We start from the raw sequence: 17,189 nt of genomic DNA on the forward strand, positions 1-17,189 counted from the left end.
GAAGCTGATTCTCAAACCTTTTATAAAATTCCTCAATTGCTAATATTTGCAGTCATACATATCAAAACAAGTGTAAGAAAACAGTTTTTACAAAATTTGTCTAATTATTTTTTATACTTTATGTCTAATTAGACATAGAGTATATAAAGAAAGACCAGTCCTGCAGTGGCCACAACCAGGAGCTGACACAGATAAAAATTTTCATGCTATTAGTACATGCAATTTATTTATTCATGTTAACACTTCCAGTTACATTCAAACTGTACCCACTTCCAACATTTGCACAGCATGCAGAAAATTGTCTGATTGGCTTGGCAGCACAACACATCGTTTATACAACTATCACTCTAAAGTCTTTTTAAAACTGTTTTCGTATGGATCACGAATGAGACTAAATGGCCAGATAAAACGGGCTTATAGCTTCATCAGTTACATTCCACAAGCCATGTCTAATTTAGTTACACTGATTTTAGCCAGTAGTATAATAAATTGATGCAAGTTATAAATAAACTTTAGCAACAATAGCATGCAACAGAAATTAAAGCCTTCATGCTTTTAGTACATATATGCAACTTAGCAACTTTGATTAAGACAACAATAGACAACAACCTCAAAAGTCAAATTATTGCAAATGTTCCCATTGTTTTTCAGGGGCCTTGGATGAGGTTTACATTAAGAAATTGTGGATAATGGAGATGGGGAACTAGGGTTTTTCTAAGCCCTTTCCATCACACTTAGGTGCAGTTGCTCACAATTATTTCATGGCATTTTATGCAATTAAAAAGAAATTGTAATTAAACTTTTTTTCTAACAGATCTGCAAATTCCCCAAGGAAAATCCAGTGTGTCACCTTCATTACATTTTTGCTTGGCTGTGATAAACTGAGGATGATAATTATCCATTTGGGGTAAAAAAGGGGGTTCCAAGACCCTAAATCAATTCACACATGTTGAATGCAACCACAGTGTTGTAGACATGCAGACTTTACAACAGAGCCAGACTTCTAGTTTCCTTCACTTTAATCATTATCTGATGTGTGTAACAATTTCAGCTGTTTCATGTGGACCCTATTTAAATACCAGACTGTAAGAGTGATGGAAAGAATGTTTCCTTTTTACTCAGTTGGCATCCATATCCAAATCTGTGGAAGTAATGAGCTCAATATGCACAACTAGAAGTACATCATTGTACTAGCCAATGCTAGTACAGAACCACTTTACTGGGGGGAAAAAGCAACAAAATTAACATCTCTTTAATATATATAAGGAGAGAGATAATAGTTCTGAAATAAGATGCTATGAACTCGTTTCTTCATATAGCACACCACAATGACCTAATAGATAACAAATAAGAATTTCTAGGTTTTGTGGCCTGCACACAAAACTACCTCAACGATATGTGAATCAGTAATAATGATAATGACACTACTCTATGTTCCAATTGTAAAACATTTTTGTTAACTTTTAGTTTGAAAGAAAGAAAGAATTGTTCGTCAGGTGTAGCTCTTAAATATACTCAGTTGTTCAAAAATTCAAAATGCTGGAATGATTAAGCTACTAGTTCAGATACAGAAGAAAGGAGAACTGATATGTCCTGAGATCTCACAGATATTAAATACATATTTCAAAATATGTATCTTAAAATCATATTTTAGAGATAAATCTGTTAAGACTAAGAGTAACCATCTGATGTATGTAAATGTATAAAGCTGAGATTAAATAAAGACTCTTTGACAGTCATCTTGTCTCTAGTAATACCTCCATATCCTTCTGGTAAGCCCTGGTAAGCTTCTGGATTTCATTTTCTGATTCTGTGGCACGTACTTTCTCCTTCTCCCAGCATTGTTGTACATCCTGTAGTTTCGTTCTTAAAGTTTCTATTAAAGTCTCTCTGTCTGCACACTTAGTGTGCAGATGATTTAACTCTTTACTGGCATCAACCAGGGTATCCTGAGCTTCCTGTAAGACAGAAGCATAGAACAGAAAGGCTGGTAAGAATTTTAGTCTGTGAAATGTTACCTTAGTCTAGCGGTCATCATCTGAGGAAGTAAAGCCATATAGCCACATGTATTCATAAGATTCCAGGCTAATTCAATATCTGAATTTCAAAATTGACAATAGGCCTCTTCTACAGCTTGTAACTAGACAACATGGGCATCCCTGACTGGTAAAAGCTCCACGATGCAGTGACCTTCAGAACACCCTCTACCCCCACAAATGAGATGCAGAATGCAGGGACACAACTTATCCTCTGCAGAGTGCAAAGCTCTCAGAGCTAGTGAAAACATACATTATTTTATTAAGTAAATCTCTGATCTGTCACAGCTGAGTCTGTAAGCAACACAGCTCTTGTTCCTCACTGTATTTTTATTGCCATGAAAAAAAAAATGGGAGGACCCTCTTTGGAGGTTTGACCATGGGAAGTAACTGAATAATCAGAAATGATCATAAATACAATCATTATGTTACCAGCACCAAATTTCACCAGGTAAACAAAGAAATTAATAAACTACCCCTTTACAGTCAAAATATTTGTGAGACAGAGTTGACAGATACACATGCTTTTCTCTCCTATAAGCACTATATTTCCAGCACTGCTAAAGTTTGCAAAAGGTCAAACTGAAAGCATTGTTCATTTTTCACAAAATCGTAGCTTCTTATATGGAAAATATAATAGAAAAGATACTCCCAATTCATTAGACAATGACTTTTATTCTTCTTCATGAAAACATTAAAATATTAAAGCAATGTTACATTTCGAACACAAATGTTTTCAGACTGGATCTAGCTTTTGCTTATCTCTACAGTTTTATTACTAAAAATTTAAAGAGATTTGAAATTGGCATACTGCATAAAAACCAGCACTCTCTGTGTGTAGCAAACTCAGTTTTTTCAGGAAGAATACAAATATCACTTGCAATGGGTTGCAGAAATCTTAGGTGTCTTACGAAGGTGCTGGAACAGAAGCAGAAGTCTTAAGTCTTCCAAACATAAATTAATAAAGAAAGTTCAGATCAGATGACAAGACATCATCTGCAAGTAGCCCTTAATATGAAGATTCAATGAATGTTGCAGAAAAACACTGCATAAAAACATAACGCAGCATATTCTCAGCAAAAGAGACTGAAAAACACCAGGTTTAGAGACACACTATTTTGGCAATAATACAATACACTGCCAGTCAGGAGATTAAGTTTAACCATGACCTCAGGACTTCCTCACTCCCTTGGCCGTTGATGTAACCAGACAGGACATCACAGAAGTGCTGTCAGCCAAATACAGAGACAAAAAAAATTCTTGTTCAGAAAGTAAAGAATTCTCAAGTGTTTTTATCAGTTCTCAGGTAGATTTTACTCTAAGAAATTTTAGGCTGCATATTGTATAGGTGTTAAAGACAACCTTATGCATTACATGCATTAACCTGATAAACACAAACAAAAAAAAAATTAATAAAGGAATGGATATGTTTAAGAAAATATACCTTCATATGAACAGAGGGTTCATATGAACAGAGGAGGAAATTCCCCTTTTCTTGAGAAAAATATTAAAAGAAAAAAATACTGATGCCAATTTCAATACAAAACAGTATTTTTCAAATTGATAAATGTATTTCAAGTTATTTCAGAAGTACAATCATTGAAATGATCAGTTGTGTAGTCTACAGTGGTAACGAGAATAAAGCAGCACGGCTTAACAAGCTTGCAAGGTAAACTAGTCTGCTCAACAGAACAGAATGATATGGAGACTTATTCTCATAAGAAAGATACCTTAAATCCAGAAAGATAATTTTTTGAGAACTTTAAAATTCTATGCTAAATTCATTAAACATACCTTAAGGTCTTGTCTTAAAGTACACACTTTCTCCTCGGATATCTCAAGGTCTTTTGTCATCTTTTTACACAGAGCCTTCATTTTCTCAAACTGTAAAATATATGGAGGTCAAACTGGCTTTTACAGAAAGGCTGCATGACCCCTTCAATATAAAGGAAGAACTTTGTATATAAAAGTAAAACAACAAAATTGATTTCAATTCCTTTGACAGTTTTTGTACTCCATACAATCTAATTAATGTGCCATTACAAAAGCACTAAATAACTCTTTTATAAAGATTTAAGATACAGAGTAGTGGCAGAATCCCAAACTCAGTCCACTATTAACTATCTTATTAACTCTCAAAATATCTGACAAGAACATAGAAATGCACTGAAATGCACTTGAAAGTGCAATAAATTTAGATTATGATCTGAGGAGTGGTTTAAGAAAACAAGTTTTCCACTCAGTGGCCATTTGCAGAAATTGTCCAGCTATAAGCATGGGTCTTTACTGAACACTCACATACTGTAAAAGCAGCAAAGCAGCAATGTTCCCAAGAGGCACAGTGACTACTGAATCTTCGTAGGATTACAAGCAACTATCTTAGAGGTAGCTCATGACCGTAATGTGTACTTTGCACTTTCAGAAAAGATAACATATCAAAATAATATGTCTTTGTTTACGTGATTATGAGGCTAGCAATACAAATGCCTGAAAGAAAGCATGGATTAGAAATGTATTCTAGTATAGGTTACTGAAAGCACCTGAGATTTAATGAACAACTAAGAAGCAAAATACTCCATTGATAAAATTTACAAATTACTTTGGAAATTATATTCTTGTTTATTTTTATATTTTGATGTCAGCAGACCTGGCAGAACCCTTAGAAATAATTACAGTAAATTACAGAATGCTACTGGAATATTTCCAGTCTTTTTGTTGGTTTACTATTCTTTTTGCTCTCCCTAAACATTCTAGTGGTCTGCACTATACAAAAAGTTAGAAGCTAGTTGTCTGCAAAAACCAAAACATTTATACACCTTTCAGTCACACGAATGAACCAGATCATTTAATCTAATGTTTAGTACAGCAAGTTAAAGATGACACATGACAAGTTTACCAGCATATTTCAAGTATACATCCAGGTGTACACATACATTAACAAATTCATCAATATGTGGAGTCTTGTTGAAAATCTCTCTATAAAGAGAATATCTAATAATTGCTCAAAACTACACCCTTACTGTTGTGTATTAAAATATCCTGGTTTTATTGCACAGTGCCCTTCATAGTCCCCTTGTGCATTACTGTATTATTAAAAAGTTTTATTATTAAACATATCTAACATAAAAACCCAAAAGCATCATTCTCTGTGGGGGCGAGGGTAATCAAGAAGGACAGAGCATTGCCCTTTCTATGCACCATAAAGGTGCTCAGTGATCTCTGGCTCCATATGACAACTTCAGGGTCAGTCACACGCAGTCCTACTGGGAAGTCTTGTGGCAGGTTATCTGTCGGTCCTGCTCTGCTTGCGATTTATTTTCCTTGACAGTTCATTCTTCTTTCTGTCAGAACACTGTCTTTGCTTTCTTAGAAGCCACCCCCTTGGTCTCCCCACTGCTGTCTCTGGCACAGTTTCACAACAAAGCACATCACTAAGCCAAAGCCTGCTGAGTCGACTTTTCAACTGTGCTGCCTATCACGTGACATTCCTCCTCCCAAATAACAATTCGCTGTGGGTAATATGTTCCTAGTTACTCTTCAGCTTCCAGACTTGGGTCTCAGAAGAGTTTCATAATGACTATACACATCAGTTTTCTTATCTCACTGGGAGAGACTTAACAGAGCTTGCTGTTTAAAAAGTATAATTGTTTCCATGGTCACTTATTTTTGTGTCCATTAAACACATTCAAAGGTCTTGTGGGAGATTGTTCTTTTCACAATAAAAGGGGTAAAGTTGATATACTTCTCCTTTTTTTTTCTTTTCTTTTTTTTTTCTTTTTAAATGTTGTGAGTGACTACCTAGACTATGCATTTGTCAAAACAAAAGACAAAACCTAGAAATGAAATATAGTACTGACATTTTTACAATCTTATCACACCTTGCCTTTCTGTATTTGCCAATTTTATTCAAACATAAGCTAATTACAAGTTTGTACAAAAAGTTTTAATAGTGTAGTTAACTTCTCTCTACAGCCTTTAAAGCCACAAGTTTATAAAACATTTACACACAAGAGGAGTAATTTCGTCACCTTACCAATACAAATAACAAAATAAATGCAAGACTCTGACTTCTCAGCCAGTGAAATAAAAGGACAGTAGGACTCAAGGAAAACATCTGTTTTTTTTCAACCGTAAGAATCCCAAAATTGAAATATTTCCATTATCCTCTCAGATAACTTAAAGAAAGTATTGTAGTGGTCCTATTTTAAGTGAAAGGACAGCAAAATACCTCCAGAAGAGATTCCAGGGAAAACATACTCTTTTCAAAAAATTACACTGGTTTTTAAAAGTACAGAGGGCATGATCATTTGTATAACTGATAGCAATGACTACTGAGGCTCAAGCACTGTGTATTTAGGAATATTGTGGTATATGCTGCCACACTCTTAAATCATCATCTTTTAGCTAAAATCTTAGATATGAATAGTTTCTTATCCTAAATATTTATTGAAAAATAATCCCAAAAAGGTTTAACAAGAAAACAAAACTAAATTAAACTAGAAAGACAAAAAACTCTACTCCCTGTCTCCACAAATATAAGTGAAACTTCACTGTAGGGCAAGCTTAGAGAAATAGCAGTGACAGAGATTATTTCTTTAGGTATACTTGAAGCTGTCAACTCAACATTCCCACTCTTCTGCCCTTTTTTACAAGCAAAGCATATGTACTGCTGCAGGCCAAATGTGATACATATAGAGCCAAACATTGCAAGTGTTACCTCATTAGAGGTATCTTCCAGCTTGTTCTGGTAAGCTGTCAAGATACACCTCAAAGTCTCAAGGACAGAGCAACTTGGCGGTTTATCTTTGTCGTTGCAAGTGCCTGAAGGAAAACACAGAATGAAAATTAAGCCTTAAAGCCACAGAGAGAAAATTACTCACCCTGGATGAGAAGTATTAAAACTAGTCAGGGCTTCAGTGACAATACAAAATGCTGAACAGCAGCCTTGTTTGCCACAAGAGACGCAGCTGAATAGCCACACTCTCACAGCAAATGTAGTTGAAAGATTATAAAAGCCTTAATTCAAGATACAGACCTGTAAATTCTGGATTACATTAACACTTTACGTATTTGGTATGCAGTCACATATAATTCCTACCATGGTCAAGTCTGTGTTCTTCAGTCAGACAAGCCAACTTCAAAACCACATAATTAAACACTTTGAAAAGCATGTAGTCTGAAAGTCAAGTATGTTATACTTTTTCTGACATTATTTTGCTGTTGTGACTAAGCATGTCAATGCAGTACTTCATTCACTTAAAGCTTTACTGAGCCAAAGATCAAATCATTATGTTATGCTTGGAGAAACATAACTTAAAAACATTTTAAATTATTTTGAATTTCATTCCAAAGGAAATAATTTTTTAAAACTATTATCTGTCTACACAGTTCTACATAACTTTTCAATTATAAATCTGATATATCCATTATATACACACTACACTTATTTATTAAACATTTATACAGAGACTTCTGATCTGGTTGCCTTAATTAAGGACATATGAACAAGTCTGAGCGTTCCATAGACCGTACCACAATGCACTAAGAGAGCAAAACAACACTATATTGATCAAGAGGTCACAACATGTCAGCTAATATTCAGTTTCCAAGAACAAACTTTTCTTTTTTTTCTGGTGTTACATGTCAATACCAGATTATTGACAGATCATGGTTAGCATTGTTTATACTACTATGCAGCATCTATAAACTTATTTTTACAGAGTCAGGGAAAAGCAAAATCTTAATAAGGGGACACCAGAGCCCTCTGAATCCTAAAGATGTCCCAAATAGCAATGTTACACTTAGAATCAATGTAAGAATTCATAAAATCGGACCTTTTATGAGAAGTTTAGATTTCACCTTGAAGAAAGTGACAAGGGACACGTTACTATAATTTTTATCACTTAACCACAGCTACAGCTATGCACAGGGCTCTAGTCCAGTCTCCTCAGTTACAAGACCACCTTCTCAATGCTACCCATTGTAAGAACATTTTGCAGTGATCCTGTTGCACAGAAAAAATTAACTACTATTCTTCCATACTTGTAGCTCTGGAGAAGCAGTAACTCACAATTCTCATTCAGTTTCAAATAATACCTATTAAGTCAATAAAGGCGTTTTCTTCCATCCAATAGTTTTTATCATGGTGTCTAAATAATGGGTCTTCATTTCTTATGAAGTCCCAACCTGCAATGCTGTCAAAGAAACATTAATTTACATCATGTTTGCCAAAACTAGACTTTTGCCAGTAAATTCTCCATGCTGTCATTTCTTGCCTTTGCTGCAATCCTACTTCCAGATAGCTCAGTCTGCCAACAGAAATACTAGATTCAACCTTTCTGCACTAGCTGAAAACAAGTCTATGGTTAAATGTTGTCCATCTTCATACAACTATTCAGGAGACATGCAACATAATCCAAATGGCACTCTGCTGCTGCAGAGGCACTCTGTCAGCAATATGCAAAAAAAAAAAAATCTGGAAGCATATGCCCAGTATTGCCTAAGAGTTTGAGGGTAGAATTTTGAGAAAATGCCAAGTTCAATAGAAGACTATCAGGAAGTATACAAGTGAGTAAACTCTTAAACCTGCTGCTCTGGACTTCCTGCTAGTAGTACTGGGCCTGGCTAGGATAGAGTTAATTTCCTTCACAGAGGCTCATATGATGCTGCGTTTTACATTTTTGGCTAAAACGGTACTGGTGGCCTGCAGTAAATGGTGAGGCTAACTCAAAGCAGCTAACACTCTTAGAACTTTATACCCATTTCACTTTTTTTTAATATTACTACAACCACAATTACTTTTTTCCTGAAATGGAGACAAATTTACCTGAGAACAAATTCTGTTGCTGAATAACTGCAAAATATGATAAACTGAACAGATACAAAAAGAAAGCATGCAAATGGCCCAATAACAATGCTGTGGAAAATTTATAAAGGTCACTGAAAAAGGAGAAAACATGGATTTATGCTTGTTATTTTGGTATGTATAAAGAAAAATAGCTTTCTAAAATTCTTTAATCTCAAAAATATAAAGTCTCATCTTCTCTTTCCTGTATAGCCCAGTAATCACAGTCCAGTCAGCACTTAAGGGGCTGGATCTTTAGTATTGACAGATTTTTAAGTAGATCTCTCAACCCCTTGAGTTCAAAGTTGGAAACGAGAACAAGAAAGACTACCAGGTCAGATGTGGCTCATGTAGCCCCTCACCTGCTAATCAGACTACAAAGATTTATTTAAGATTTTTACTTTTACTGGAACCTGGACATTCTCATTTCAAATATAATTACAATAAATATTTTTTTAAAAATTTAAAGAAATATTGCTACATAATACATTCATAAGTACCCCAGAGTAATAATATAATAATGAAAAAGCATTAAAAACTAGATTTCACACTTAGAAGCAGAGTAAATATGTAGAACAAATGTCTTAGTCAATATCTATTTTAATATTAGCTGTAAAGACTCAATCCACAGCACAGCTAAATTTTACTATCTGCCTCAACAAAGCCTCTGCAGAGATGCTAAAGCTTAAAAAAAAGATCTCTTTAAATAAGATTTTTCAAAGTTTACCTCAAACAAAGCAAATTAATACTGAAGTTACTGTTATAGAAACAGGTCAAAGCTGTTCTCTGCAAAGTTTACCACCAGGGAGAAAGAAAACCTACCTGAAAGACAATTACTGCTTTGGAAACTGCACTCTGGCAGCAGCATCCAGCTCCCGCCAGAATTGCTTAAGTCCCTCTGAGCATGTGGAACTTGGCAAGAATGTGGAAAACATACAGTCTTAAAGAGCTTTTCAGACTGATGTATCTACGGTAAATCTATAGGTATTGCCCACAGGAATTACATGTATAATTACAGAATAAAACTGATACCAGTTCCCAAACAAAAAAAATCATATAGCCCATGTGAGGAAACAAATGCATCACAGATTCAAAGACTTTTAAGGACAACAGAAATCTCAGGAAGTTGTTCCTTTATTGAAATTTAACAGTACCAGGCTGTAAAAAAAAAAAAATCATTTTGTGAAGACAGAAAAAAAATGCATCTTCATTTAATGACGACATCTGTTTATGTCTACTGCTCCTAAAAAGTGCAAAAACAAATCACCATGATTTACATAAAAGAAACCTGTTTGCTCTTTAAGCCACATTCTGCCTGTTTTCTTCCAGTTTACTTTCACTCTAAGTTGGAAGCATTTCATGTCTCCTACATGTTATTCTAATAGGAATTACATAGAAATATCTTTTATACATTGTTTTAAATTAAGATTTTAAAAAGTGTACAACTCTTACCTGTAAAAAACTACTAGCTTGATGTTAAAGTTCAGTTTGGTTTTGTTAGCCACTAATTCAAATGTCTAACCAGGCAGCAGTTTGTTAAGTTTGATACATTACATATAAAGCCAAGTAGCAGTGACAACCACTGACTTACAATTAATTTTAATGAAAACAGAGAAATATTTGTTCTGTACTAGATCAAATGAAAGCAATACAGTACTGGTCCACAATCAACTGTAAAAGTATTGTGTTATATCAAGTGTCCTACACAACCTTTTTGAATTTATGACCTTTAAGTTGCTGAAGGTTGCCTGAGAATTTGGCTCAGTTCAAGCAAAACATCTGTTCCCTTTGCAGGTATACTGTAAGGACTTTTTTCTCAGTTGGATTTAGAGCACAGCAAGTAAGCCCTTTTCTGACCGGCATATACACCCCAGCATTTGTATATCGAGTTCTGGGCTGACAACAGCAGGTCCACATTCCGTCACCCTCTCTCAGCTAGCAAGGCCATTTGACTGCTGTGAGAACTGCTCTTATCATGTCATCAAATCAAAGCATGGTGAGAAGAGGGAATGCAAGAGGCATCTGCAGAATTCCCACAATGTAGTGACTTTGGAACATTGACAGATGCATCTGTCATTTTATACCTTCAACTAACCTGCTGTCCGCTGGCCTGACATAGCAAAGCTGTCCAAGAGTAACTCCAGCTCTCTCATGTTGTTTTCATACGTCTCTGTTAGAAAGACCTGGTGTTTCTTGGCCTTTATTTGACAGGAGATACAGACAAGACAAGGGGGGCAGGGAATGAAACACATTAAAATAGTAAACAGAAAAAGTACATCTCACAATGGTATATTTGTTCCCCTTTAAATCTAAATTCCTGCTATACTTCTTATTACACCTCTTCTTGACCAAGATACTTAACATGACATAACAAATAAGTAACAAAGAACCCTGAAACACTCTTAAAATAAAACTAAAGACTTCAGATACTCAAAAGAAAAACAAAAGATGTTTGCAGAAAAACTTAGTCTTGATCACCTTCTGTTTCAAAAATATCTTAATGAACATTAAATTGTGCCCATCTATGCAAGCAATGAAATCTATTGTTACACCCTACAAGGACATCCAGAAAGACACCAAACTACTGGCAGACAGGCTAGAAATCCATGATTTGGCACTCAGTCAAATCCCACACCTACCCTCACTGCAAATCTGCCTACTTCAATTGTTAATATCTTCCATGCTAGACAGTGATTTCTTCAATACCAAAACTCACCCTTATGCATGGAATATAAAGCAGCAGCGTTCTTCAACACCTACTACTGTATTTTCTGAAAGAAAGCAGTCCACTAAGTGCAGCCTAATGTTCAAATCAAGACACTGACTTTATTCTGAGGGCAGAAAGGTACTACAGCAAATTTTTTAATTGCTACAATAGAAAGACTGTATCAAATCATTCCTTCCATCTATAACCAAGACTATAACTTGCAGTTTTCAAAGACATGCATCCGTCATTCCAGACAAGACCAAGGTCCTTTTGGGTATATGCAGTTTTAACTTCTCAAAGAAATGTACAACTTTAGCTGCTAACTGACAAAAAGTAATACATTTCAATAATTTAAAAAACAACCCCAAAAAACAGCAATAAAAAATGAAAACCAACCACCTCTCCCCCCAGTTCCAGAGGAAATCAGATTTAAATAATTTCACTATTTTCTTATGACAAAGGTTATGCTCAAAGATGTCTCATAACTTTTAACTGCTCAATTTATTTACATTCTAAATTCTAAAACCTATTTGAGTAATTTCCATTTCTACTTGGTAATGGAAGATTAACCTTTTTTTATTGAGAAAAATCCTACTGTTTTCTAGTATATCAATAAACTATCGCTTTAGTTATGCTTCACTGCATGTCAAAGGATGCAGGCATTTTCTCATGTGTGGGAAACATCCTCCCCATGAAAATTGTTACATACTGCTAGCATATAACTGTCAGGATAAAAACCCAAGAAATGCATTTAATTCTCTGCAGTGTTCTTCACTATTGAGCTAAATATTTTATAAATTTGCCTTACTCTTTCAATTTTAATTATATGTACTGTATATCAACTAATATATTATTCATATGTGTATTTCAGTGTTAGGTCCCCTGTAGCATTTACATGCCTTTCCTTGTGTGAGAGTTTGTACTACAGTTCATAAAGATTTTCCAAACCATTTCTATATATTGAAAAATAACTAGGTTTAATTCTTACTCCATAAAATTACTTATATGAATAGAGCTTGTAAATGCTAAGATCCAGTAAAAATATTTTATGGGATGCAAGCACATTAAAGTTTGCTCTCATGTACTGATATCATCCTAAAGACCTCACGCACTAAAACCAATAAAATATAACAATGTATAACATCATGATAAAAGAAATACTTTTTACGTAAACCACGCCAGCACAGAGGTCAGAGTAAATCTTCCCAGAAAAACATCTTCCCATGGAAAAGTCAAATGTGAGAATTTCTTTCAATCTCCACATCCAATTTTTCTTTTTGTTTAGTTAATTTACCATAATTTGGTCAGTGTATTCCAGTCTTTTCAGCCTTCACCACTTCTCCATGCTTTATTTGCTAACTGCTCCTACACTTCCTAAGCCAATTTCAGTCTCTTTCTCAACAGCAATAAAGACCAAAAGGAAACTCCTTAGACTAGCCAGTTTCTCTACATTTTAGCTGCAAAATATTTGGCATCTTTCCATTTTGACTTCCATTTTCAATCACTGTCCCCATTATCAGAAACTGAAGAAAAAACTCTGTAAATTACAGTGCTGAAAATCCAGGCACAAGGTCTAATATTGATCTGATTTCTTATGTCTCATTGATAGGTATCTAATAAGAATGTATAGAGTCATAAAATCATGGAACAATTTAAGCTGACAGGACCTACGGAGATCATCTGGTCCTGCTCCCCACTCAGAGCAGGGTTCAAGTCAGCTTAGGTTGCTCTGAGCCTCGTTCAGTCAAGTTTTGAGTATCCTCAAAGATGGCCCTCCAGGAAACCTGCTCCAATATCTCACAGTCCTCATTGTAAAGTTTTTTTCCTCTCTTACAGGTAATTAGAATTTCCCTGTTTTCTCTCATACTTCCACTGCATACATCTAAGGAGAGTTCAGCTCCACCTTCTCCATAAGCACCCACTTGACAGTTCATAGCAGTAGCTGTTATCCCTTAATCTTCTTCAGTCTGAACAAACACAGGGAGTATGCATAATGCTTCACTCTGAAAAGGAAAACTGAGTCCACAACTGTTGAGTCAAACATAATCTATGTCCAGATTCAACTATTCCAGGAGATGCAGTTACACCCTTCTCAACAACTTCATCCATCAACATGTTTGTGGGAATGCTATTCCTATAGAACTACTGGAAAAGTAGTGTGTTTCCTAGATTACTCCAAAAGGGAAATCACGTAACAAAATTGCTAAAGCCTTTACTTAAAGAGAGTTTGCTTCACAGACCACATTAATAGAAAGAGATGAAAGAATATTCATGAAGTAAAGCTTCTGCTGACTTTGCTCGACTTTCTGCAGAATGGACCATTCTTGACCTTGGAAGTGATCCTCAAAAATGACCTTGAAAATCAAAGGCAAGAGGTCTGTACGGATACACAGGGAGCTCCTGACTAAATTAAAATATTAATAGGAAGCATAAAGGGGGCCAATCAGACATAGTGACCTGGGAAAAATACCCAGAGGGATAGCCTAGAGGGATATGCTTAGGAATGCCAAAATCCACCTAAAGTTGAATCTGGCATGGGACGTGAAGAGTAAGAGGAAAAGCTTCCTGAAGTGTACCACTAGCAAAAGCAAGCCTAGGCAAAATGTGGGCCCACTGCTAATGAGGCAGCAATCTGATGACTACGATGCAGAAAAATCCTTTTCAATGCCTTTTTCACCTCAGCCTTTACTGGTAGAACCTGCCTTTAGGAATCCCAGGTCCCTGAGACCAGCAGTAAATTATTCTTGTGAAGTTTACATGGACACTTGAGAATTTAAAATTCTCAAAATATACTAGGAGCTCTTCCATCAACATGTTTCCTATACTCCCTAAAGACAATTCCCTCCTTCACAAAATATTCCACACTGGAGGACAGAAACCAAACATCTTAGGAGCAAAATCATACTTTCTGAACACAGAATATATGCTGAATTTTAGTATATATAATGCTTCCCTTCGTATCCTTAAGACGGCTCCTATTACGACAAAACAACACGAAGGATAAAATACTTCTGGTAGAAAATGTACTTGGTAACATATTTATTTAACCATCAATTTCAAAACATAACTGCACTTCTAAAGAAATTAAATAGAAGCCAAGCATTTTTCATGAAATGTACTGCATGCCCCCATCAGGAGAAAATCTTTTTTCCAAATACTTTGTATCCTTATCTATAAGGATAACCAGAAAATTATTCCACTCACTGCCAGAATTGAGTTAGTCTTTCACAAGAAGAGTATTTATATTTATCTACCTTGGTTGTAGACATATTTTCCTTAACAACCAGTATTTGACTTTGGTATCTTTCTATAACCTATTCCAATACAGAAATGATGTTCCTTTTTTTTTTCAGCATTTTACAAAAGCCACAGTTGACTAAAATAAATGCAAACTCTATGCATACTTCTAGGACAGTCCACAGAACGTGATGCTGCAAATGTGCGTACGTGCGTCAAGTTAACAATTTTTAAAAATAAACATGTGGGCAAGAATTTGAGGTCTTACCTTAATAAAACTCCAGCAGTAGTACACAGGGAATTAGGGTCCAGTCCTACAATGAACCACCATTATTCCTGAGGAACTTTCTATACTTTGTTTACAGGTACAAGGTGCTCTAAGGGGCTCTCTTGCACATGGATTAATACACCCACTCACTTTGCAGTATAAATCCCATGTGGTGATGGCAGAATAAATGCCAAAGCCAGAACTATCCACACAGCCACCAAGGAACAGTATGTTCAGATACCTCTTGAAAAGCACTTACGTCAATTCTTTACAAAAGTATCAGAATGTTTACCAGGCCTAACCTTAGCGGCAGCAAATCAAAGCATTTACAGAAATAGGTTCCAAATGACTGTTCCACAGTTCACAAAAAACAGGTTTTACTCAAGTGATGTTCAGTAAAACAGAATAGTGGCACAAATTTTAAAGAACTAGGCACAAATTGTAGTATAAAAACCAAAACAAAACAAAAGAAAACCCTTACTGACCATCTCCCTCCTTCAGCTACTGTTTATTTTTGCTCAAGTTATCTAACTACTGAATCCTTAATAGAGTTTCTTTTTTTATATTAGCTAGAATATTCAAAATTCTATAGAGGAGTCTATCCATGTGTACACTAAATACAATCTCTCAAGAAATTAAATATCTCTGCAATAAAATTAATCAAAATGCCCAAGTTTTATTAGAACTATTCTTGTCTCCTAAATAGAGATTTGCAACAACCTTTGGTGGAAGAGAATGTTATGAAGTATCTCTCCAGGGTTTTGGGTTGTTTGTTTTTTTCAAGGCAGAAAAATTTTTTGAAAACTGCAACTTTAAAAGCATTTTTTAGATGTCTGTCGTACAACACTGGGACATCACAGCTTGAATGACCTCTTCCAGAATAAACTACAAAATTAGTTTCTTTGTAGATCATTTATGCCTCAGATTGACTAGTCTTCTTAAATTAGGACAATAACAGAAATAGCATCTAGGAACACTCTACCTCTGCACTAAGGCAAGAAAAACAGGAATCAAGGTAACACAACATGTAATGGTCATTAGTGAAAAATTAATGAGGATTGTGTACTGGGGGGATTTTTTTAGTTTGGAAAAAAAATGCTCTGTCCACAATAAATTGTCTTTTATATAATTATTTACAATAATTGACATTTACATCTTTGCCATCATGTACCAGTTTCTACTCCACAGAATTTGCAGAACAGAATCACAATCTTCAGGGTAATTCATTGTCTCTTCAGTCAAGACTTAAGACACTTCTGTTAAAGAACATTGGTTAATGCGCATGTCCAGGAAACAGATTTTCAAACACTTCTGTTCTGACATTCAGTTTATGATAACCTACAAGGCTTTTACAGACAGCTCAGACATAAACAGTGCATGACTGCAGGCCTGGCTGTAAGAGAAAGATTTACATGCCACAGGGAAAAAGACAGGCCGTGTGTAATCTATTATATCACTTTGTAATCTATTATACCACTTATACACAAATGATGCTGGTTCTGATAGAATCTATACAAAAGGGAGGAAATGAATATACACTTCTTCCAAGTTAAAGGAATTTATACTAAACTACAATATTTTAATTATTTCACTTTCCTAATATGTATTCTGGTGTACTGGTAAGTTCTCCAAATTTCAATATGTGTTTCTCTTAAAATAAAGGTTTCACATCTCCTGCTTGGCTGCTACTAAGAGCATTCAGTATTAGGTTCTAGAAACGTAAATATCCTGAGTAACTTAAAACTACTAAAGACACTTTTTATTCTTTTCTATGGGACAGGAATACAGCTGAGGCTGTTTCAGTTTAAAGCAAGTCCTGAATCACAATGGTTACCCTTCTAAATTCCTATTCTTGGAGCTAAAAATTTCTAAAAACCCTAGCTAGAAATGATTACAAGCTTGAGACCAATTTCCTCAGAAAAACATAATGGAAATCTTGAGAGCCTGCTCATGCTGAACATTCATAAGCGATTTTGTTTGATAGCAACAGATCCTGTAACATTTGATCCATGCAAATTTCTGGCAAACTTCTGTCGCATGCTGATACTTAAAATTACAAGCATCATAACTACTTTACTATACATTCAACTGATCCAT

General features: G+C 35.2%; 1 protein-coding gene across 3 annotated transcripts in view; it reads right to left on the reverse strand.

The window, feature by feature from the left end:
* CCDC171 (coiled-coil domain containing 171) overlaps positions 1-17,189 on the reverse strand; it is a 150,705-nt gene that overhangs the window by 89,039 nt on the left and 44,477 nt on the right. For all 3 annotated transcript variants that reach the window (XM_017837922.1, XM_017837923.1, XM_017837921.1), the window contains 4 exons: positions 10,976-11,078; positions 6,754-6,857; positions 3,831-3,920; positions 1,758-1,958 (listed from right to left, as the gene is read on the reverse strand). In XM_017837922.1, coding sequence (XP_017693411.1) covers positions 1,758-1,958; positions 3,831-3,920; positions 6,754-6,857; positions 10,976-11,078 — 498 coding nt within the window. The remainder of the gene's footprint in view (positions 1-1,757; positions 1,959-3,830; positions 3,921-6,753; positions 6,858-10,975; positions 11,079-17,189) is intronic.

Source organism: Lepidothrix coronata, unplaced genomic scaffold (assembly GCF_001604755.1).
Source record: "Lepidothrix coronata isolate B3197 unplaced genomic scaffold, Lepidothrix_coronata-1.0 Scaffold317, whole genome shotgun sequence".
Lineage (NCBI taxonomy): Eukaryota > Metazoa > Chordata > Aves > Passeriformes > Pipridae > Lepidothrix > Lepidothrix coronata.